Source organism: Sinocyclocheilus anshuiensis, unplaced genomic scaffold (genome assembly GCF_001515605.1).
Source record: "Sinocyclocheilus anshuiensis isolate Anshui unplaced genomic scaffold, SAMN03320099.WGS_v1.1 scaffold207, whole genome shotgun sequence".
Lineage (NCBI taxonomy): Eukaryota > Metazoa > Chordata > Actinopteri > Cypriniformes > Cyprinidae > Sinocyclocheilus > Sinocyclocheilus anshuiensis.
The window spans coordinates 2,448,071-2,471,982 of record NW_015551045.1 but is presented as its reverse complement, the minus strand read 5'-3'; the positions used below and the strand labels follow the sequence as shown (position 1 = coordinate 2,471,982).

Sequence of the window (23,912 nt, the reverse complement as noted above, 5' to 3'; positions counted from 1 at the left end):
AACATCAGACAAACACAGACTGATTCAATAAAACAAGGTTCCTACGGTCGAGAAAAACATGGACATATCAGGGATTTCTAAAATAGGGATTTCTAGACCTGGAAATCCTTGTGAAAAAGAAGTAGCATACTTTAAAAAAAAGAGCACTCTGATATACTTTAAAAGAATGAATGTCACTTTAGTTAAATTGTTAAATGAAAATGTATTATAGTTTATATACTGCATTTATATTAAATACTGTTAGTTGCTTTTTGACCCACTTAAGTAGGACTTAAGTACATCTTTGTTATATATATGCAATTTCATAATCATTTCTATTATTGTTTTTGAAATATGGTGTACTGCTGAATGTACTGACAAGCATATGATAAACCCCTGTTATGAAATAATCTGTAATGCCATTTAAATATATTTGTAATTATGCATTTGTAATGATTAAGTTGCAATTTAGATTATGAGCATATGTACAGTATCATGAATAAATGGGAGTGGATATATTTCTTAAATATGCGTTTCATTGAATTGTGTCTCAGAAAATGAAGGGTCATCTGCGTCTGCTGAACATCGCGTGTGCTGCTAAAGCCAAGTGTCGTCAGATCACGCTGCAGAAGCCATCCAGAGAGTCTCCGCTGTTCTTCACGGTTCAGGGCGGCAGTGAGCGGTGCTTCGGCATCTTCGTGGAGACTGTGGAGGAGGCCAGTAAAGCTGCAGAAGCAGGGCTCAAGCGTGGAGATCAGGTACAGATTACAGGAACGCGCTCTGCACTGAACAACACTTACCATATAAGTATTTCAGCATGAACACATTGCGCCTCGTCTGTCCTCAGATCATGGAGATCAATGGGCAGAACTTTGAGAACATCTCGTACACCAAAGCCATGGATATCTTGAAGAACAACACACACCTCTCTCTTACTGTGAAGACCAACATCTTCGGTATGTCACAGATCATTCTTATATCACAGTACTTCTTCATGCTGATTGGCTGGCAGGTGTTACGAGGTGTTGAAGTAGTTTCCTGATCTGCGACGCAGTTTCTTGAATTTGAGAAAATGACAAGTTGCCTGTGGATAGGATTCTTTTAGTCATTTTGTGGAAGCACCATGACGTCATCTAGTCTGATCGATAAGTAGCTGTTTCCATCTGAGCTGCTCATTTAATTCAATGCAAAAAAACTGAAGCACCACAAAAATTCAGAAAAACATTTGGCGAATAAAGCAACGGTTCCACCCCATGTGTGCAAAAGATTAAAATTATCACTTATGAGAATGAAAGTTGGAAGTGGTGTTGTATTAAACGCAATAAATGACTTCACACAGCCGAGCGTTTTATTGACAGGCTTTGGCTCTGACATTTCTCCACAGCATCGTTTGATGTGCCCTCTCAGATGGTTATTCAGTCACATGACTTTTTTTATATGCATCTTGCAACTTATTCAGTAAATGTGATTCCATTGCAGTTTAAGAGCATGTTTGCTTACCAAATAAATCATTTATCTGCTTCAAGCGAGCACATACATGCCCATGCACATTTTAGAAATTGTATCCATTCTGAAATTTCAAATAAATCAAAATTCAAATAAAATCTGTAGATGGAAACAACAGCTGTTACCATGCAGATGCATGGAGATGCACACACCCCCCTGACTGTAACATCTGCTTTTTTTTTAATTAATACTTTTATTAATCACTTACTCTAGCTTGGACAAACCGACCAACATTTAAATCTGTGCCCCTATTATGCTGTCTTAAAGGCTCCTAATTTTGTTTTGGAGGTCTCCTACATTAGGTTTACATGCACCTGAGGTTAAACAACACTTTAATTTTCTCATAATATGCATTGCAGCATCACCTCTGTTCTCACAGTGCCTGAAACAGTCAAGGATCAATGTAAAAATGAATTTAACCACTGACTCTTCACATCCTCATCCTTCATCCTGCAAAGTGGTTTTGCTTTCGCAGCACAGAAAACAGCGTCTTCTAGACATGTCAATGACACAATCACTGACGACTCGTTTCAGGCAGTTCAGAATCGATTCTTTATTTTGGAACACAATAACTCCAGTTGTTGTGCACTTTGATCTTTGAAACTATGCAGACCTTTTGCATTCACAGACAGAATGGTAATTATCGGAAAGGTAACATCCAAAAAAGTATAAAGGGGCACTTTATTAGAACAAAACCAACCAACATTTAAATTTCTTAATTGTCTTGGAATGCTCAAACATGTGTCCAAATTACTGATATATGTGCTAGACAGCATTATAAATACAGTATAGCTAGATAAACCCGGCGGATCACTCGTATCATCGTTAAATATCTTCATATCACCTAGCACTAAAACTCGCTCTGAAAAAGCACGAAGGCATTATAGACATAACAGTATGACTTTCTGTGAAGCTGCTACAAAACCGTGTGTATTGTGAAAAGCTGTATACAAATACATTTGGTAACACTTTACTTGAGGGACCAATTCTCACTGTTAAATAGTTGCTTATTAGTATGCATTATACCAACATATTGGCTTATTAGTACTTATAAAGCACATTAATGTTTTATTCTGCATGAGCATTTTTTTAATCCCTTAATCCATCCCATAACTAAATTTAACAGCTACCTTACTAACTATTAATAAACAGCAAATTAGGAGTTTATTGAGGCAAAAGTCATAGTTAATAGTTACAAACTGAAGTGTAACCAAGTTTTTGACTTTGTCGCAGTTTTCAAAGAGCTTCAGAGCCGCGTGAGGAACGAGAAGAAGAACGGTGGTCCTCACATCCCTAAGATTCAGGAGAGGAAGAGCAACCGCTTCTCCATCCCGGATCTGCCCGGTGACTTGGAGTTTCCCTCGGACAGCAAGAGCCGCAAGAAGATGAAGGCCAACACAGTGTCTGGAGGACGCAACAAGATCCGTAAGATGTTGGAGAAGACCAGATTCAGCATCCTGCCTCCGAAGCCCTTCAGGTAAAGACATGTTCTTGAGTGGATGACGGTTGAGAGTCTAGTTGATTTCACGTCCTCTCATGAGCCTCCATTCGCTGCTTATCGCCTCGTTCGTGTCCTGAGCAACATGTTCATGGAGTTACACGATTCCTCCATCAGCATCACGACTGGCATCTGTCGGCCGCCACACTGAGAACGTGAGCTACTGCTCTTAGTGTCTCTAGAGGCGTTTCACTGCATGACATCCTCACGCTCTCACAGGGTTTAAACAGACCTCCGTCCATCCATCAGTTTGGTGTCTCCACGATTGAACAGAGGATGGAGGAAGCAGATGCACCGGTCACCACTGGAGCTCATGAAAACATGTTTTACTCATATTTCATCCCACAGTCATTCCACATAAAAGTAAATCAGTGTTTTAGGAGAATTAAAGAGTTGTGCCATTATTTTCATGACAGTTAAGCACATTTTTTCACTGCTGTAGTGTATCCAGATTAGGGCTGTCAAAATGAATGGCTGAAAAACTAAATTCAAATTTTGTACTTAAATATTATCAATATTCGAATTATATTCAAATTTAAAAGGAATAATTTCAGTTAGGGGGAAAAAACTTTTGGCTTCTCTTCTGAGGCCACAAGAGAGCGCATCGAGCAAAATATTACTAATGCACATTTATTTCAAGCAATAAAATAATACGACTATCTTTGAAAAAAGTGCATAATGTTTAAAATTATGTTTATAAACCATATATAATTAAGTTGCTTAAACAATTAGAAACAAAACAGCATCATGTATGTATGTATAGTTTAATACAAAGGACCAAATCACAACCAATCACAAATTGTAAAAAAAAAACAATCACAAATTGTATTTTTTCTATTTAAAAACATGAGATGCAGTGGGATGGGGAAAAACCGCTGTAGTCTCGAGACATGTTTTTTAAAAGTTGAACTTACATTAATTTTGCGTGGCTTTCTAAACATGCGGCTCTCTTGTGTAAGACGCGAGTGCAACGGTGATAGATGTCCCTCTAGAAAATGCGATAAATATGTGTTCTGTGTGAACGGCTTGGTTTCAGTTTTGACGTAAACAACAACATATCCGCATTGATGTTCTCTTTTTCCGCTATATTTTGAATGAACAACGTAGCAGCGCCACATCTAGTGTGTTCAACTGGATAGGCTAAAAAAAGCATTAAAATGCAATGACACTTACATCGTCATCGCATCTTGTGTGCCACTGATAAGGCTGCCTGATGCACGCCTAAAATTCGAATGCAACGTTTATTCGAAATTCGAATTTTTTTTGACAGCCCTAATCCAGATGTTATAATTCATTTATTGGGAAAACTTCAGGCAGGTGTGTTTGAGCTGGACTTTTCAGGTTTGGACACCCTTGTATGATTTTGTTGAGAAAATGTGCACAACTGTCATAAAATAATCAAATTAAACCATTTAACATGAAAATACATACTATTTCAAAATACATACAATCCTAGTTTGTATAAAACTAGTTTGTACACAGTTTGAAAGTTCTTGTTTCCTTTCATTTTCAAGACCTAAGGTAAAATATCCATTGTTTTTTTCTGTATGTTATTAAAATGATGCAAATAATAATAACTAATACATTTACATTTAATCATTTAGTAGACACTTTTATCCAAAGCCACTTGAAAATGAGAACAATAGAAGCAATCAAACCAACAAAAGAGCAATAATATGTAAGTGCTGTGAAAAGTCCCGGTTAGTCTAACACAGTACACGTAAGCAAGGTTTTTTATTTATTTAATTTTTTTTATAGCTAGTTGAGCTAGTGTTAGAGGGTGAAGGTATTTTTTATAATAATAATAATAATAATAAAAAACAAGTAGATAGAATAGAAAAAGAAAAGAGAATGGTAGTGTTAGAGTGTCAAGGTTTTTTTTGTATAAATAAAAGAAAACAAGTAAATAGAATAGAGGGTGCAAGTGTTAGAGGGTCAAGTTTTTTTAATAAATAAAAAGAAAACAAGTTGATAGAATAGAAATAGAATAGAATTACACAAAGCACATAATCAGCATTGGACACACCTGTATGTTTGTATGTTCTCGTTCCAGCTGCAATATCGCAGAAATAGAAACCGTTCCCAAGTAGATTTCTTTATCGCCTGTGTCTAGTTAGAACATGGTGCAATGACACTGTAGATGATCTAAATGTCCTAAAACATGCTTCATGTTGTTCATGCACAGTATATGTTTTATTTTTGGATGGTGGGTTAAGGTGAGCCCGGTAGGTGTGTGTGACTGAGTGTGAGTGTGTGTTTGAGCACTTCACGGGCTTGTGTTTGTGGTTCACCTGAGTGCTTGATGCTTGTACGAGTTGACATCACGTGTCTTCTGTTTTTATGGCTGCTTCACTGCACAGGAGACTGTTTGGGTAAGAAACACTCTCTCTCTTATGAAAAAATCATAAAGTCGTCATGTTGGGAGTAGTGCAGCACGACCTCTGCCAGAAGAGATCGTTTGCGTGAACATTGTGTTTCATGTTGTTTCATCCTCATACCAAGTGTCTTATTGTGCTTACTCTTATTGTGCATGTTCACAACACATTTCACTGACACTTTTCCTGTGTGTTTATAAAGAGTTGCATCACATCCTAACCAGGCACAACATTTCCAGCAGCCAATCAGAGCATGACATTTAATATACAGTTATGGGGATTTTTGACCAGAGCCACCCAGCACAACATAACAGATATCATATGGTGCAAACGAGCAACATGTTGACTAAAGCTGTAATTGATGAAGAAGAGAGCAGTTGTATCATGTCGTGCCTGGTTAGGTGTTGTCTGTCATTGATCAACATGTTTTCTTTATGTAGATGAACGGTGCAGTGTCACAGTTCCTGTGTAGTAGTCATTCTTTTCGCTTCCTGTTTCTGTGAAATCACGAGCGCTGTTTGTCACAGGACCTGGCAGTGCATACTAGCGTAATACTCTGGTAATATTCTGTGTAGTATGTATGATTGTACTCACACACATTTTCTGTAGGTCTCATTTAGAGTCCGATAAATCTCCATCCTTGTGTGTGGTACCCATGTGTACGGAAGCCCATTTCTGCCACGTAAGAAAAAAAAAAATCCCAAAATGTTCAGTCTCAAAATTGAAACTGGGTTTGTTCAAGGTGCTTAAAGTACTCGAATTTGACTTTTTGAAATGTACGTCCTGGAAAACCTTTGGAAACATCCATATTTATGAAGAGGTGCTTGAAAAGTGCTTGAATTTTTGAAAGACAATATATATATGAAATTAGTGTTTCATTTTTTTTTTTAAATAAAACATAAATACCATATTTTCACACAAAATCAACACTGCAGCCTGTCTAATATAGAGCCATATAACGTTTCATTATGACTTTATATGTCATAATTATGACTTAGAATGTCAAACATTTTTCTTTTTATCTCAGAATTTTTACTTGATCTTATAATTATGACAATATCATGATTTTGACTCTTACCTCATGCCTTTTTAACTATCTATTTCAGACTTTATCTCATAATTATGACTTAGTGTCATAACTTGACTTTTTATCTCATAAGTAAGATATAGTATGTCAATTTTTACTTATCTTGTGAATTTTTGTCTTATAATTTTTGACTTAGTATGTCAATTTATCTCATATTTATGCTTTTTAACTTATAATAATGACATAGCATGTCATAACTTGACTTGTCTTGACTTAAAATGTCAAAATTTCGTATGTCAGTTGATCTCATTATGCTTATTAACCTACAATTATGATATGGTATGTCATGACATAATTATGACTTAAAATTTCAACATTTTGTCTTATCTCATAATTGTACCTTTTTTTCTCATAATTAAGATACAGTATTTCATTTCATCTTATCTCATGACTTTTTATCTCATAATTTTGACTTAGTATGTCAATTTATCTCATTAATATGATTTTTATCTTATAATTATGGCATAGCATGTCAGTTTAAATTTTATCTCATAGTTCTGACTTTTTAATCTCAAGATTGTGATTTACTAAAGCATGTTTTTCTTGTGGTGGGAATGGGCTTGCACACATGTGTATCTGAGTGATGTGCTTTGTATCTACAGTAGTTTGGGGTGTTCTTTGTGCACTTGTATTGATGTTTCCTGCAGTATCAGATGTGTTGATGAGGATAATGTCATGGAGTCGAGTGATGGATGGAGAGGCAGTGTTGTCCTCTCAGAGCAGATCGTCTGTCTTTTCTCTCTGCTCTGAGAGTGAGACAGCAGCATGTTAATTAGCCCGTCTGTGTAAAGGTCAGCGTCTGATTGGCATGGAGTTTACCCATGAGACAGCGCTGTTTCCTCTCGTCTGAGACGTCACGTGTTCTTGCCCTTCTTTTGCTGCGTTTGCTCATCTCAGCCTCGTGTCTCATTCATGGATTGTGTGTGTGTTCATTCTGTGTTTGTGTCTGTTTAGAACGCTTTCACACTGAGGCTTCTGGCATCACAGTTTGCTTCTACTTTGCAGCATTTCTCATGGCCATCGGCGAGCAGCTCACATTCTTTGTATACATTGCAATATGTCTGCAGCAGATGAATGCATGTGTAAACAGCAAAAAAATTCATCAGTTATGTTACTCCAAGACTTTCTCTAAAGCATCTTCACTTTTCCTTTGACATCACTTAAGAGTTCCTGGATGATGTTAACCAGTTGTTAAGCCACATTCGGTCTGGCTCGTCCCGTTCAGTCAATCAAGTGTGAAAACGGCCTAAATGTACATGTGCAGGGTTTCTGCAGGTCTTAAAAATGTCTTAAAAAGTCTCAATTCACCCTTCCACAAATTAAGGCCTTAAAAGGTCTTAAATTAGAGCAGAAAGTCTTACATTTAAAAAGTCACAAATACAATCCATTCACGCAAAGTTATAGCTGCAGCCTGTCTAATATAGAGCAATATAACATGAAAAGTTGAATTGACTCATGTCATTATGACTTTTTATCTCATAATTATGACTTAAAATGTCAAAATTTTGTCTTTTTATCTCAAAACTTGTACTTTTTCTCATAATTACGACGATATCATAATTTTGTCTTTTATCTCAAGACTTTTTATCTACTTCAGACTTTATCTCATAATTATGACTTAGTGTCATAGCTGGATTATCTCATAATTTTTTTTTAAATCTCATTATTAAGATATAGTATATTTCAACTTCGACTTATCTCATGACTTTTTATCTAAATTTTGACTGTCAATTTATCTCATAATTATGCTTTTTAATTAAATGTTTCATGCACCGCAAAACATGCATATCTTCCTCAGTATTTTTGTCTCATTTTCCAATACAAATAAATGTCGTAAATCTAAACTTTCTTAAATCGACACATTTACTTGAGATGCAAATTGAACATAAAAGTCTTGTTTTCTAAGAAATTGAAGAAAATTAAGCGAGTTTATGCTTAAAACAAGAACAGATACCTATCATTGGGGTATGAAAAGTTTTCCCTTTGAATTAAGTTGATTTTTCCGAGCCAGTTGGCAGATATTTGTTTTTGTTTTAATCATAAACTCAATTCATTTTGGTCAATTTCACCGGAAGCAAGACTTATGTCATTTTAGGAATGTTCAGATATTTGCACTGGAAAACAACACAAAAATAATGAGGAAGAACATCAGTTTTTTTGTTTTTGTTTTTTGCAGTGTGATCAGAAGGTACAGTAAAAGTTATTTTCTATATTCTAGTGGTTTGGAGCAGAGCTAATCGAGCCATATGTTTTTTTTGTTTTTTTTTTGTATTTAGTGCAATTAATTAAAAAGTAATGGAGATCTGTTGGAAGTTGAATTTTCAATGCTAATAAAAGACATTGACATTTAGAGACCATACTGATGTATTGAGTTCCATTTCTTTTATTCCTTGAAATTTCTTTACTTGGTCTTAGAAAGCGCTTAAATTCACCTTTGTAAAACGTGCAGAAACCCTAATGTGAAAATCTCTTCCATCTATCTGTATCTGTGTGTGTTTATTGACATGCAATGTTAGTGTTGAATGAAAGCCATCTCTCTCTGTGTCTGCAGTGACGGTGGCATGTCTCAGTCTCAGGACGACAGTATCGTGGGCACGAAGCAGTGCCGGCACAGCGTGGCCATAATGCCCATCCCGGGCAGCCTGTCATCCAGCAGTCCTGACCTGCTTCAGCCCGCCGCCAGCGCTCTGGACTTTTCCAACCCTTCAGGTAAGACATCACACCATCGGAGCACTGGTTCAGCCACCCGCAGCTGATATAACGACCATAGACACATGTCATAGTATGGTGCAGGAGCTGAACTTAAACAAAGCTTGATTTAACACAATATTTGCTCAGAATTCGCAGATTGTCCTACTACTAGTCCTACTTAAGTTGATCTAATCAAGTAGTTCAAGTTCATCTAATTGCATTTAAAGGGGTCAACGAATGCGAAATGCACTTTTACGTGTTGTTTGAACATAAATGTGTGTTGGCAGTGTGTATACACAACCACCTTATAATGATTAAAATCCACCCAGTGGATTTTTATATTCTCCTAAAATCATTACCCCTTTCTCAAATCAAGCCGTTCTCAGATTCCTGCCAGTGTGATGTCACACAGACCCAGGCCCCTCCCACGATTGCTGATTGACAGTGGCGTCAGTCTTTAGTTTTATCACAGACCCGCCCTGAGTGAGTTGTCATCAGTCCGCCATTGTTTTGACGCCAGAGCAGACAAGAATGACTCCTAAGTGATTGAGGTGTTTTGTTGTTGGATGTAATAATGAACATAGCAGTCGTCGTTTACTCCCGACATCTGAGTCGCTGAAGACGCAGTGGATTACGTTTGTTTGTGAAGGGAATGCGCTCCGATCTACCTAAATGTGCCTATGTTCACGCAAATCATTCGTGATCCAGCTTCACCTACAGAAGAAGTGAGTGTAAGGTTTTTTTTATGAATCTTTGCAAATCGCCTTTCCTAATAATGTGCTAGTTAGCAAGTTCCGCGGCTCAAGTAAACAGTCACAATTAGATGAACGAAATCATTACACTAAGTTCGCACTTTTAAAGTATATTATTTCCATATTGAGTGCTCATTTTAGTTATGCCAAAGTGTGCTTTTTTCACAATGGAGGGTTTCTTCTGTAGATGAGTGCACCTGATGCTGTTTGCTCCTTATTTCAAGCTCTGAAAACCTTCTGCATGCAAATAGAGATATAGTTAGAATATATGAGGATGCTGGGAAGGATTCCTGTAAATGTTCAAATGAAAGCTTGCGGCCAGTTTCAGATCCTCTGCACAGGAATGTGGAAACCAGCTAAAGTTAAAGGGATAGTTCAACCAAAAATGAAAATCATTATTTTTATCATTTACTCACCCTTGTGTTGTTTTGATGCCGAATGCCCTTCTTTCTTTTTCAGACCACAAAAGGAGATTTTTTTTTTAATTGCCCTGCACACGCTTGTCTATATAATGGCAGTATATGGTGATCAGCATCAAGCTTTTTTAAAAAGATGCAGAAAGGTCCCATGCGACACACGCTGTATATTCCAAGTGTTCTGCGGGTATATGATAGGGTTTAGTGAAAAACAAACTGAAATTTTACATATTATTTAACAAATATCCTGACTTTGGTCTTTGTGTACAACTGTGAAAAATCAAGATTAATAAAAATGTGACATGAAATACAATCCATGTGCTTTCTTCTCTCAACTCATTCTGACGGTCATGACAACTGGAGTTCCTGTCCAGAGAAATTAGACAAAGTGAACAAAGTACACATACTTTTTTGGGGATTTCTAGGCATTTTTAATGTTGTATTTTTATTGATTTAGATTTTTTCACAAATTGTGTGCTTTTCCTGGGCGAACTGGAGTGAACTGCGGTGCTAATAGTCTCATGAACGCACAGTCGTGCACAGAGACCAACTGTCAAGGTCAGGACATTTGTTAAATAATATATTAAATTTTGGTTTGTTTTTCACCAAACCCTATCCTATACCCCCCAAACACTTGAAATATACGGCACGTGTCGTATAGGATCATTTGGTGATACTTTTGCATCTTTTTTAAAAAGCTTGATGCTGATCGCCATGGACGAATGTGTGTGCATTTAAAAAAAAAAAAAAAAAAAAATCTCCTTTTCTGGTCCGAAAATCAAAGAAGGGCATACAGCATTAGAACAACACAAGGGCGAGTAAATGATGACTTAATTTTCTCTTTTGGCTGAACTATCCCTTTTATATGCAGAGTGATATTCGGTACGAGAGACGTTCATAACGCGGAGGCCATCTCTAAATTAGTTGTGATGTGTCCGCTGGTGGATCATGTGTTCTGGAGTGTCATGTGTCATCTCTCTCTCTCTGTCTTTACTCTCTGTGTGTTTCTTGGCTCCTCGAAGTGGCTGGTTTCTACTGTAAGTACACCTGACGTACACGTTTTGAACTAATTTGCATGTGATCAGGGGTTTGTGGCATGAAATGTTTTACTCTCAATGTCCAAAAGCATGTGAAAATGCATGTGTGATGGATTGCGTTCCAAACCAATAAGACTTCATCTTCAAATAGTGTGGAAGCCCACCGCTTAAGCCGATCTGAGCCAAACATCTCGTCATTGAGCCATTGACCTCCCCTTTCATTTCACCTGAGGTTTAGGCCCTGCTATGAATATGTGTGCATCTTCACCTGTGTTGTGTTTAACTCCATCTCTTTCCTCTTGACACAAACAGACATTCCAGATCAGGTGATCCGCGTGTTCAAGGCCGACCAGCAGAGCTGCTATATCATCATCAGTAAAGACACCACAGCCAAAGATGTCGTCTCGCATGTGGTCAGCGAGTTCGGCCTCATCGCCGCTCCAGAGACCTACTCGCTGTGTGAGGTTTCCGTTAGTCCTGAAGGAGTCATCAAACAGCGCCGACTGCCCGACCAGCTCTCAAAACTAGCGGACCGCATTCAGCTCAACGGCAGGTAACAGGAACCAGAGCAGAACCAGCACCTCGGCCACAAAAGAGACATGTTGATGTACTCTGTGTGATTAGACTTTAGTGGACGTGACTAGGGCTGTGCAAATAATCGAATGCGATTATCATGCGCATCTCGTCAGTAAAGCCGGTTCGATGTATCGCATGCGATTATGAATGCGATATTGCGTAGCTTGTCAGTGAACTACGGCTCTGTGTAGTAAATGCTGCTCCATCTGAAAGCACGGGATGGAGATTTACTACTGAATACAGAACCGGCTTTACTGACGAGATGCGCATGATAATCGCATTCGATTATTTGCAAAGCCCTAGACATGACCAAAGCTGATGACCAAAAAGACACACTATATATAGTAATAGGGTTTGGTACCGAAACCCGGTACCTATGTAACCGGTATGTACTAGAACCGAATCATAACGCAGATTTCGGTGCCTCATTTTGGTGCCACTTAAATGTCTGAGCAATCGACTGAAATATTTGTCCTCTGGTTCTCCGAAACGGACGTAAGAAGCATAATCACTAGCATAATTTCCTGACTGAGAAACTGCATGTGAACGCAGGTCGGAAAGCTCTAATAAAACAAATGCAACAAATCTTTGTAGTAACGCGAGTGTCCATGTTGCTTTCACATTCCGACTTAAAGGCACAACTCTAAACTACACTACACTACAGGCACTACACGCTAAACATGCTTAAATTCAAATGCCTAAAGCTAAACTTCGCTTGTAATGACTTGCAATGAGAAGAGCTTCTAAACCTGTTGTCTAACAAAAGAGAACATTATAACGTTTTTACTCCACAACAAATGCTTTCTTTTGTGATCTGATGTGGCTTCTTGTCACAGAATGAGGCAGAAAATGTTCTATACTGTAAAAAGGCTATGTCGATTAGCAATGGATTATAAATATAATTAATTATTATGAAAATACCAGAGATGGCTTGACACAGATAAACTATACATTGTCGCAGTCGAGTGTTTATTGTCTTTGTTTTATCATTCAAAACGTTTATATCTTCTGTTTACTGTTACGATGGCAATGCCTTTGCCCATATTAGGGATTTCCTAGAATGCCATTAGTTCTGTTGCTTCTGTGACACATATGTGGAGTTTCTGCACGAGGGCGCCCTCTGGCATCCAGTATGAATGAAGCAGCCATTAAATGTGTTTATCGCGCTAATGGCTTATCCATCCTATTTTGGGTAAAAAATAAATAAATAAAAATTTAAGCATCGCATTATGCACCATTTAAGCACCGGTACTGTTTTAAAAGTAGTGATTTGGCTCTGGTATCGTAAAAAACCCAAACAATACCCAACCCTATATAGTAATCCCATCATTCATGTGTTTAACCAGGTACTACCTGAAGAACAACATGGAGACAGAGACGCTTTGCTCTGATGAAGACGCTCAGGAGCTCTTGAGGGAGAGTCAGATCAGTCTCCTGCAGCTTAGCACAGTGGAGGTGGCTGCGCAGCTCTCCATGAGAGACTTTGGCCTGTTCCGTAACATCGAGTCCACCGAGTATGTGGATGACCTGTTTAAGCGGGACCCCGGCGGTGGAGGCAGCAGCCACCTGAAGCAGTTCGAGGAGGTCATCAACCAGGAGACCTTCTGGGTGGCCACTGAGATTTTGCGCGAGCCCAACGCACTCAAACGCATGAAGACCATCAAGCACTTTATCAAGATCGCCCTGCACTGCCGCGAGTGCAAGAACTTCAACTCCATGTTTGCCATCATTAGGTGAATCTCACAAACTTCTGTAATAATCAGTGATGCTCTACATTACAATAATCTCTTATTTACATCATGCCAACACTTGGTTTCTTATAATGAGAGGATTAACAAGCGCACAGAACTTAGCTCTTAACAAAATTCTGCCTAAAGCCGGGCTCACACTACAGGAGTTTTAAAATCCGATTATGAAATCTGGTTGCAGCATACACATAAGGAGAATCTTAGCAGATTTTCTTACCCTCAAATCTTAAACTTGCACACAATACAAGATTTGAAAATCATGGAGCATCACACACTACAAGATATAATTAAAATTATTGTGCCGGAGGGAGCGGCTCACGTGATTGACGTTTTAGCAGCTAATGTTTACATATGTTAGATAGCCTGCTAGCAGCCTTTCACTCACCCGGTACATTCAAAACTGAGGCGATATCACCTCAGCGCCTCTCTTTCCCCTTACGGTTGTGATACGTTTTCGACACATTATTCAGACAGTCGTGTTATTGCAAAACTTACACAAGCATTTTATCCATCTCCACTATCCAATGGACCTTGCAGCAGCTTGTTTTGCGGTCGTGCATTGGCTATTGTGAAAGTACTGACGTAATCATAGCCGTGATCATCCTGATTTAAAATCCTAAATATCAAACATGTTTGATATGATCGGGGTGGCCCCGATTTGTGTGCGAGCAGATCGGGAGGTGCAAGATTCGATCTGTGAACGCCTCACATTACCAGATAATCTGTGCTGAACACCGAAGCCGATCGAGGTTCTCGACAAGATTTTTCCTCCGATTCTCGGGAGAAGAAAATCGGGGCTAAATCAGGCTAAAAATCCTGTAGTGTGACTTGACTTAAACACCTCTGATTGCCACTGTATTCAAGAAATCAACAGATATGATTGGCTACATTGGTCAGTGCTGCAAAGCATGTTGTAAAGAGAAACCTTTGACGGCTTTCCAGAGTGCAAAAGCATACACACTGGACTGAAGCGTTTGCAAAATCTGTTTCGCAAATGCTATTATTAGTTTCAGCAGAGGGTGCACCCTCTAGCACCCCGTAGATCGGATCATCCACACTGGTGTGCCCAAATATTTATTTGCATGCAGTAATTTTTAATTGCAATTGCAACTGAAATGGTCGCACTGTAGAGCCCTCTAATGGATATTTCTAAATTATCCACAAGGCAAAATAATTCATAATTGACAATTTACAGAAATTATCATGTTCAAAAGTTGACATACTCTTGGCTCCTAAGTGTTTTGCGTGAGTTGTGCAGCTTTATCAGAACAGATAAAATGCAGCTTTAATCTCTCTTATTTTGCAAATGGTTAAACATCTGGCAGATTCTGAAAGGGGTGTGTGAACGTCAGTGCAGAACCGTACGTGATGTTCATGTGCTGTGTTTTTATGCGCTCTTCAGTGGTCTTAATCTGGCTCCAGTAGCTCGATTGAGGAGCACGTGGGAGAAACTACCCAGTAAGTATGAGAAACTCTTCCGTGACCTTCAGGACATCTTCGACCCATCTCGCAACATGGCCAAATACCGCAACATACTGAGCAGCCAGAGCGTACAGCCTCCCATCATCCCGCTGTTTCCCGTGGTCAAGAAAGACCTCACCTTCCTGCACGAAGGTCAGTAACTCAAGTTTACTTTCTTAAATACACTTGTGCTGTGCAGATTGCTTTTAAATTGTAGTTTGTAACTGATTACAGATTACATGATGAAAATTGTAGTTCGTAACGTAATCTAGGTTACTTGTTTTAGGTCATGTATTCTGACTACTTTTTAGACTACTTTTTTATCTAATTTGTTTTTAACTTACCATTAAATGTAAATTCGATATAAAAAACAATGAGAAAAAAAAATGCATTAAACATTACATTTCACCGCGGTTTCCCAAACTGGGCTTAATGTAAGAACTGCTAAACTGTTGAAAATACTTTTCATGTGTCAGTTCTTAAAACTGTCCTTCATCTCTTATCTTTCTCAGGTAACGATTCGAGTGTTGACGGCCTGGTGAATTTCGAAAAGTTACGAATGATCGCCAAGGAGATACGAAATGTGGTGCACATGACGTCAGCCAACATGGACCCAGCGCTCATGTTCAGACAGAGGTGAAGACTGCAGACATTTGCACACATGCACAAAGAGCATGAACCGAAACTCCACAAGAAATCAAAATTGTTCCAGCTCTTATTGGGAACGATTCACTGTTGTTTTCTTTCTAATGGTATGTCACTCTTATGGGGATGTCAAATTCAGTCATTGTCATCGAGTCGCTTGCACACATGCAGTAGATGTTTTCTCTCTTTCTCTGGTAGGATCAAGTGTAGTCTTTGTTGGTGGTGCTTTCTGTCTGTCTGAGTGTTTCTCTCTTTCTGTTCACCTGTTTTCTGCCTCTCATGGGCTTTGCTTACAGGAAGAAGAGGTGGAAGAGTTTAGGGTAAGTGTGCTGCCCTGCATGTCCTGAATGTGTCATGACCATTAACCTGGACACACCAACTCCTGCGACTCTTCCTTCCTCTGTCTCATCCTCTAAGCCATTGATCTTCACGTAACACATCGTGGTCGTCGGTTTTGATTTATTTGTGTATTTTTTGCATTAATGGAACTGAGCACGTTGCATGGCCGCATTACGCTGCTGTAGTCATTGTTTGCTTAGAGTGGCAAGTATATGAGGTTTAATGTTTCATATTCACAAATAAATGGAAGGACTTCTTACAAATAGAGTTCTACAAATACAAAAAGTATTTCAAAAGTTTGGAATAATTAAGATTTTTAATGTTTTTGAAAAACGTCTCTTCACCAAGGCTATTTATGCTCATTTATTTGATAAAAAATACAGCAAAAGCAGTAATATTGTGAAATATTGTTACAATTTAAGTAACTGTTTTCTATGTGAATATATGTTCAAATGTAATTTATTCCTGTGATCAAAGCTGAAGTTAGAGCATCATTACTCCAGTCTTCAGTGTCACGTGATCCTTCAGAAATCATTCTAATATGCTGATTTGCTGCTCAAGAAACATTTCTGATTATTATCAAAGCTGAAAACAGTTGTGTTGCCAAATATTTTTGTGGAAACCGTGATACTTTTTATTTTTCATGATTCACAGATGAATAGGAAGTTCAAAAGAACAGCATTTATTTGAAAGAGAAATGTCTTTTTTTATATAAAATGACTTTTGATCAATTTAATGCAGCCTTACTGAATAAATGTTTTATTATTTTATTAAATCTTACTGACCGGTAGTGTACATGCAAGCAGCTCATAAACTATACATGAAAACGTCTCAGGTTACTTATGTAACCATGGTTCCCTGAGCAGGGAACCATGGTTACATAAGTAACCTGAGACGTTCCCTTTCATGGGAACTTCGAACTGCGTCCTCTAGGTTTCTTGCCATGCTGCGGACGCAAGCTTCAGACGAAGAAGTGAATGATGTGTAGCTCCCGGCACCTATTTATACTATAGTCGCACCAGTAGTGACGTCATGGCTGTCGCCGGCCAACGAGTTGGTGTTTTTTCAATGTATGCTTCAGACACGGGTCACGACGAGGCGTTCCCCATAGCGACCCCTAGAGGACGCAGTTCGAAGTTCCCATGAAAGGGAACGTCTCAGGTTACTTATGTAACCATGGTTCCCTGAGTAGGGAACGAGACACTGCGTCCTCTAGGTTTCTTGCCATGCTGCGGACGCAAGCTTCAGACGAAGAAGTGAATGATGTGTAGCTCCCGGCACCTATTTATACTATAGTCGCACCAGTAGTGACGTCATGGCTGTCGCCGGCCAACGAGTTGGTGTTTTTTCAATGTATGCTTCAGACACGGGTCACGACGAGGCGTTCCCCATAGCGACCCCTAGAGGACGCAGTTCGAAGTTCCCATGAAAGGGAACGTCTCAGGTTACTTATGTAACCATGGTTCCCTGAGTAGGGAACGAGACACTGCGTCCTCTAGGTTTCTTGCCATGCTGCGGACGCAAGCTTCAGACGAAGAAGTGAATGATGTGTAGCTCCCGGCACCTATTTATACTATAGTCGCACCAGTAGTGACGTCATGGCTGTCGCCGGCCAACGAGTTGGTGTTTTTTCAATGTATGCTTCAGACACGGGTCACGACGAGGCGTTCCCCATAGCGACCCCTAGAGGACGCAGTTCGAAGTTCCCATGAAAGGGAACGTCTCAGGTTACTTATGTAACCATGGTTCCCTGAGTAGGGAACGAGACACTGCGTCCTCTAGGTTTCTTGCCATGCTGCGGACGCAAGCTTCAGACGAAGAAGTGAATGATGTGTAGCTCCCGGCACCTATTTATACTATAGTCGCACCAGTAGTGACGTCATGGCTGTCGCCGGCCAACGAGTTGGTGTTTTTTCAATGTATGCTTCAGACACGGGTCACGACGAGGCGTTCCCCATAGCGACCCCTAGAGGACGCAGTTCGAAGTTCCCATGAAAGGGAACGTCTCAGGTTACTTATGTAACCATGGTTCCCTGAGTAGGGAACGAGACACTGCGTCCTCTAGGTTTCTTGCCATGCTGCGGACGCAAGCTTCAGACGAAGAAGTGAATGATGTGTAGCTCCCGGCACCTATTTATACTATAGTCGCACCAGTAGTGACGTCATGGCTGTCGCCGGCCAACGAGTTGGTGTTTTTTCAATGTATGCTTCAGACACGGGTCACGACGAGGCGTTCCCCATAGCGACCCCTAGAGGACGCAGTTCGAAGTTCCCATGAAAGGGAACGTCTCAGGTTACTTATGTAACCATGGTTCCCTGAGTAGGGAACGAGACACTGCGTCCTCTAGGTTTCTTGCCATGCTGCGGACGCAAGCTTCAGACGAAGAAGTGAATGATGTGTAGCTCCCGGCACCTATTTATACTATAGTCGCACCAGTAGTGACGTCATGGCTGTCGCCGGCCAACGAGTTGGTGTTTTTTCAATGTATGCTTCAGACACGGGTCACGACGAGGCGTTCCCCATAGCGACCCCTAGAGGACGCAGTTCGAAGTTCCCATGAAAGGGAACGTCTCAGGTTACTTATGTAACCATGGTTCCCTGAGTAGGGAACGAGACACTGCGTCCTCTAGGTTTCTTGCCATGCTGCGGACGCAAGCTTCAGACGAAGAAGTGAATGATGTGTAGCTCCCGGCACCTATTTATACTATAGTCGCACCAGTAGTGACGTCATGGCTGTCGCCGGCCAACGAGTTGGTGTTTTTTCAATGTATGCTTCAGACACGGGTCACGACGAGGCGTTCCCCATAGCGACCCCTAGAGGACGCAGTTCGAAGTTCCCATGAAAGGGAACGTCTCAGGTTACTTATGTAACCATGGTTCCCTGAGTAGGGAACGAGACACTGCGTCCTCTAGGTTTCTTGCCATGCTGCGGACGCAAGCTTCAGACGAAGAAGTGAATGATGTGTAGCTCCCGGCACCTATTTATACTATAGTCGCACCAGTAGTGACGTCATGGCTGTCGCCGGCCAACGAGTTGGTGTTTTTTCAATGTATGCTTCAGACACGGGTCACGACGAGGCGTTCCCCATAGCGACCCCTAGAGGACGCAGTTCGAAGTTCCCATGAAAGGGAACGTCTCAGGTTACTTATGTAACCATGGTTCCCTGAGTAGGGAACGAGACACTGCGTCCTCTAGGTTTCTTGCCATGCTGCGGACGCAAGCTTCAGACGAAGAAGTGAATGATGTGTAGCTCCCGGCACCTATTTATACTATAGTCGCACCAGTAGTGACGTCATGGCTGTCGCCGGCCAACGAGTTGGTGTTTTTTCAATGTATGCTTCAGACACGGGTCACGACGAGGCGTTCCCCATAGCGACCCCTAGAGGACGCAGTTCGAAGTTCCCATGAAAGGGAACGTCTCAGGTTACTTATGTAACCATGGTTCCCTGAGTAGGGAACGAGACACTGCGTCCTCTAGGTTTCTTGCCATGCTGCGGACGCAAGCTTCAGACGAAGAAGTGAATGATGTGTAGCTCCCGGCACCTATTTATACTATAGTCGCACCAGTAGTGACGTCATGGCTGTCGCCGGCCAACGAGTTGGTGTTTTTTCAATGTATGCTTCAGACACGGGTCACGACGAGGCGTTCCCCATAGCGACCCCTAGAGGACGCAGTTCGAAGTTCCCATGAAAGGGAACGTCTCAGGTTACTTATGTAACCATGGTTCCCTGAGTAGGGAACGAGACACTGCGTCCTCTAGGTTTCTTGCCATGCTGCGGACGCAAGCTTCAGACGAAGAAGTGAATGATGTGTAGCTCCCGGCACCTATTTATACTATAGTCGCACCAGTAGTGACGTCATGGCTGTCGCCGGCCAACGAGTTGGTGTTTTTTCAATGTATGCTTCAGACACGGGTCACGACGAGGCGTTCCCCATAGCGACCCCTAGAGGACGCAGTTCGAAGTTCCCATGAGAGGGAAACAAGATTCACAGAAATTACTTTGCATTTTTTTCTTTGCAAGACCAGAAAAAAAGTTGTATATCATCAAGTTTTAGTTATTCGTGACACCATTCCACTTTTGTGGATGCTACTGTCTTTTTTCTGTTTGTGATTGTCCTCCCATTTATTAGTGAATATCAGCCCATGGGAATGAAGCACCTGGCATGTTTGTCAGCTGTTGGTCTCACTCCTCATCCGTTTCCTCAGGTCTCTGAGTCAGGGCAGCACCAACTCAAACCTGCTGGACGTTCAGGGCAGTCACAAGAAGCGCATGCGGCGCAGCTCTCTGCTCAACGCCAAGAAGCTGTACGAGGACGCACAGATGGCACGTAAGGTGAAGCAGTACCTGGCACACCTGGAGGTGGAGACGGACGAGGAGAAGTTCCAGATCATGTCACTGCAGTGTGAAGCGGCCTACAGCACACGTGTGTACATTACTGTGAATTACTGAGCTTAAAAATGGAAAGTGGTTTGGGTTCTTTTCGTTAATCTCGAATAGGGTAGAAATGTGTGAACTGTTTTTTATTTTTTTACTATAGCCAGGATGCATTTGGTGCTCACACTACACATAATATGACACATTAAATATAACTATAAAAAATAAAAGAATTAATAATAGTAATAGTAGTAGTATTGCACTTTATTTATTTATGTATTTGAATTGAATACCTTTATTGTCATTGCATGTAGCATACAACGAAATGTCGTATCTCTCATGGAAATGCAACTATATCCATTTACATTCACACTTATAAAAAACATACATATAAATATACTTAAAAAATGAGACGAATTAGTCCTAAAAGAAACCTAAAAACCAATATTAAAGTGACTTGTGCATTTCATTGTAATAGTATGGCACAGTGAGTATTAAAGTATTGAATAAAAATAGTTATTTTATGTTACACTTAAAAATGCAATGCTAATTTTCATTTTCTTTTCTTTTTTTACTTTAAAAAAACTATATATTTAATACTTAAAAAATAAATAAATAAATATACATAATTTTAATAATTTCCATACTTAAAATTAGCAAACTAACTTAAGAGCAAAACGTGAAACTGTGACACTTCATTCAGTGATGCGCTTCACTCGACAGCGCTAAAACATACAGAAGCCTAGATTTATGCTTTCAGTTGAAATGGAAATCTTGTAGAGTATTCAATCAGATGATCTAAAATGGTGATTGTGCATTAACAGCTGTCAACCATGTCGGTATGCAAATGAGCAGTCTGAACTTATTTACCCAGCACATTTTTTACTTTGGTTGTGCTTGCGCACCTGCGCACCGCTTATTTGCATCCCTGACTATAGCCTAGTATTTAAAGAAGGTATTTGGGCTTTTCAGTCACATTAATAAATGTAGGGTGATCATACGTCCTGGCTAGGCTTTCTAAATTGGCTAAAAAAAATGTCATACTTGCTGAAGGTAATGACTGAAAAGCAGTATGACCAATACGACCAATCGTGGCATGAAACAAGGACGGATGGTCCCCCAAATAAATATGTGACCCTGGACCACAAAACCAGTCATAAGGGTCAATTTTTCGAAATTGAGATTTCTGAATAAGATTTCTGAAGCTGAATAAATAAGCTTTCCATTGATGTATGGTTTGTTATGATAGGACAATATTTGGTCGAGATACGACTATTTGAAAATCTGGAATCTGAGGGTGCAAAAAAATGAAAATATTGAGAAAATTGCCTTTAAAGTTGTCCAAATGAATTTCTTAGCAATGCATATTACTAATCAAAAATTAAGTTTTGATATATTTATGGTAGGAAATTTAAAAAATATCTTCATGGAACATGATCTTTACTTGATATCCTAATGATTTTTGGCATAAAAGAAAAATCAATAATTTTGACCCATAAAAAGTATTGTTGGCTATTGCTACAAATATACCCCAGCGACTTAAGACTGCTTTTGTGCTCCAGCGTCACATATCTGAATGCCATTGATGTTGAAGAAAGATGCACAAAAACACACTTTCCAAATGAAACGTCTGACAGCAAGTGTTGTGTGTGTTTCCCTGCAGTGTCTAAGAACCTGAGCGAGCGGCGGTCCACTAAATCAGACATGTCCCCGGTGTCCGTGCGCTCCGGTGTGTCTTCAGCCAAGCCTCAGAACCGCGTCTCCCAGGTGCTGCAGGTGCCTCCCGTCAGCCTGTACCCTCTGCGCAAAAAGAGCATCGCCAAAGACCTGTCCACATCCTTCGGTATGTGGTCCATAACAATCTTCCTGAAGTGACAGATTACATGCTGCATGTCTGACTGTGTTCATCATCATCATCATCTAGATTTGTTCAGTCCTCATACACAGTTTCATAATCATTTCACATTGTAACCAAAAAGGCGTAAGCTGAAGCTTATTTTACTCACCATTTTTCATAATAAGCATCACTTCCTCTACTAAATTTAGATTATACAAAAAGATACAAAAACAAAACTTATTGCATTTCTTAAGACCTTTATACTATACATTATTGAACATTTTATAAATTAATACAACTGTTTAAAGTATTTCATATGCAAATTATTCATTTTGCATTACATATTTGTTTATAACCTTATTTATAACTCTTTTTTTAAAACACATTTTGAATTCCTTGTCATTGTTATTCCATAATTTCACCCCTTTGACAGATTTTCATCTATTCTTTACCCTTAAGTTTATACTGACTCTCTCATTTCAAACAGTCTCTGAATACTTCTGGGAAGTAAACTGGTTTTTGCTTTATACATTATCTGTGCAATTTCAAAATAAACCAGATCATCAAATTTTATTAAATTATGTTCAATAATTGTATCAAATTATTGTCTTACTCAGTATTTTTGTTTTATTTTCTATTACAAATGTCTGAAATTCTAAACTCAAAATGGATATACTTAATAAGAAAAATTACTTATGATATTAGGTCTTATTTTCTGTATCAAGTGAGTTTATGCTTGAAACAAGAAGAACAGATGAGGAAAATAAACTTAATCCAAAGCGAAACGAACAGATATTTTGTCTCGTTTCAAGCTTACATTACTTCTCAAGTTAATGTATTTAGATTTAGGAATGTTTAAATATTTGTATCTAGATTTAGGAATGTTTAAATATTTGTATCTAGATTTAGGAATGTTTAAATATTTGTAATGGAAAACTAAGTAAGAAAATCATATTTGACAGTGCGGAAAAGTTAATAGGTGTTTTATTTCATCAGCGATAATACCACATTCTCACCCTCATTTCCTCTTCTGTCTTCATCTCTCTCAAGAAAAGTAGCAAAAATCAAACCAAATGAATGTGATGATACAATTAACCACAGCAGTGTTTCTCAGTGTGAACCTCATTATGTGTATGGAAGAGTCCATTGCTGCGTCCCAATGTTCACTCTTTTGGTGAAGAAAAATACACACTTTTGTGTATGTAGTAGAAAAGTAGGCAAGCTTTGGGACATACTATCACGTCACACAACTGCGTCTTTAACAGACCGCTCTGACGCATAGATACACGCACCCTGTCACTGTAAACTGGCCTGTCAATCATCTTGTCACAGTTAACATCCTCCACATTTCGTTTAATTTAGCTTCCTACCGTACTGGAGAGAAAAGAAGCAGCACGTTGATCTGCCAGCCGTGGGTCTTTATACTCATATTTTTTGCATAATGATGCATTTAAAAGTTAACGACCAAACGGATGTTTATAAAAGTACACATTGCTGTTGCAGATGAAATATATCACAGATAACATTAAATAAATATATATATTTTTTACCAGGTTAAATGTTGATTATTAGTAACTCAAACCCCT

General features: G+C 39.4%; 1 protein-coding gene across 4 annotated transcripts in view; it reads left to right on the top strand.

Annotated features, from left to right (window-relative positions):
- Positions 1-23,912, top strand: part of LOC107661689 (rap guanine nucleotide exchange factor 6-like) — a 108,545-nt gene that overhangs the window by 72,598 nt on the left and 12,035 nt on the right. For 2 of the 4 annotated variants that reach the window (XM_016451413.1, XM_016451416.1), the window contains 13 exons: positions 534-737; positions 827-935; positions 2,719-2,962; positions 5,344-5,355; positions 8,997-9,154; positions 11,327-11,341; positions 11,654-11,894; positions 13,264-13,650; positions 15,068-15,279; positions 15,639-15,762; positions 16,068-16,091; positions 20,321-20,538; positions 22,153-22,332. In XM_016451413.1, the coding sequence (XP_016306899.1) occupies positions 534-737; positions 827-935; positions 2,719-2,962; positions 5,344-5,355; positions 8,997-9,154; positions 11,327-11,341; positions 11,654-11,894; positions 13,264-13,650; positions 15,068-15,279; positions 15,639-15,762; positions 16,068-16,091; positions 20,321-20,538; positions 22,153-22,332 (2,128 nt within the window). The remainder of the gene's footprint in view (positions 1-533; positions 738-826; positions 936-2,718; positions 2,963-5,343; positions 5,356-8,996; positions 9,155-11,326; positions 11,342-11,653; positions 11,895-13,263; positions 13,651-15,067; positions 15,280-15,638; positions 15,763-16,067; positions 16,092-20,320; positions 20,539-22,152; positions 22,333-23,912) is intronic. The other 2 variants (XM_016451414.1, XM_016451415.1) reach the window with 2 other exon arrangements.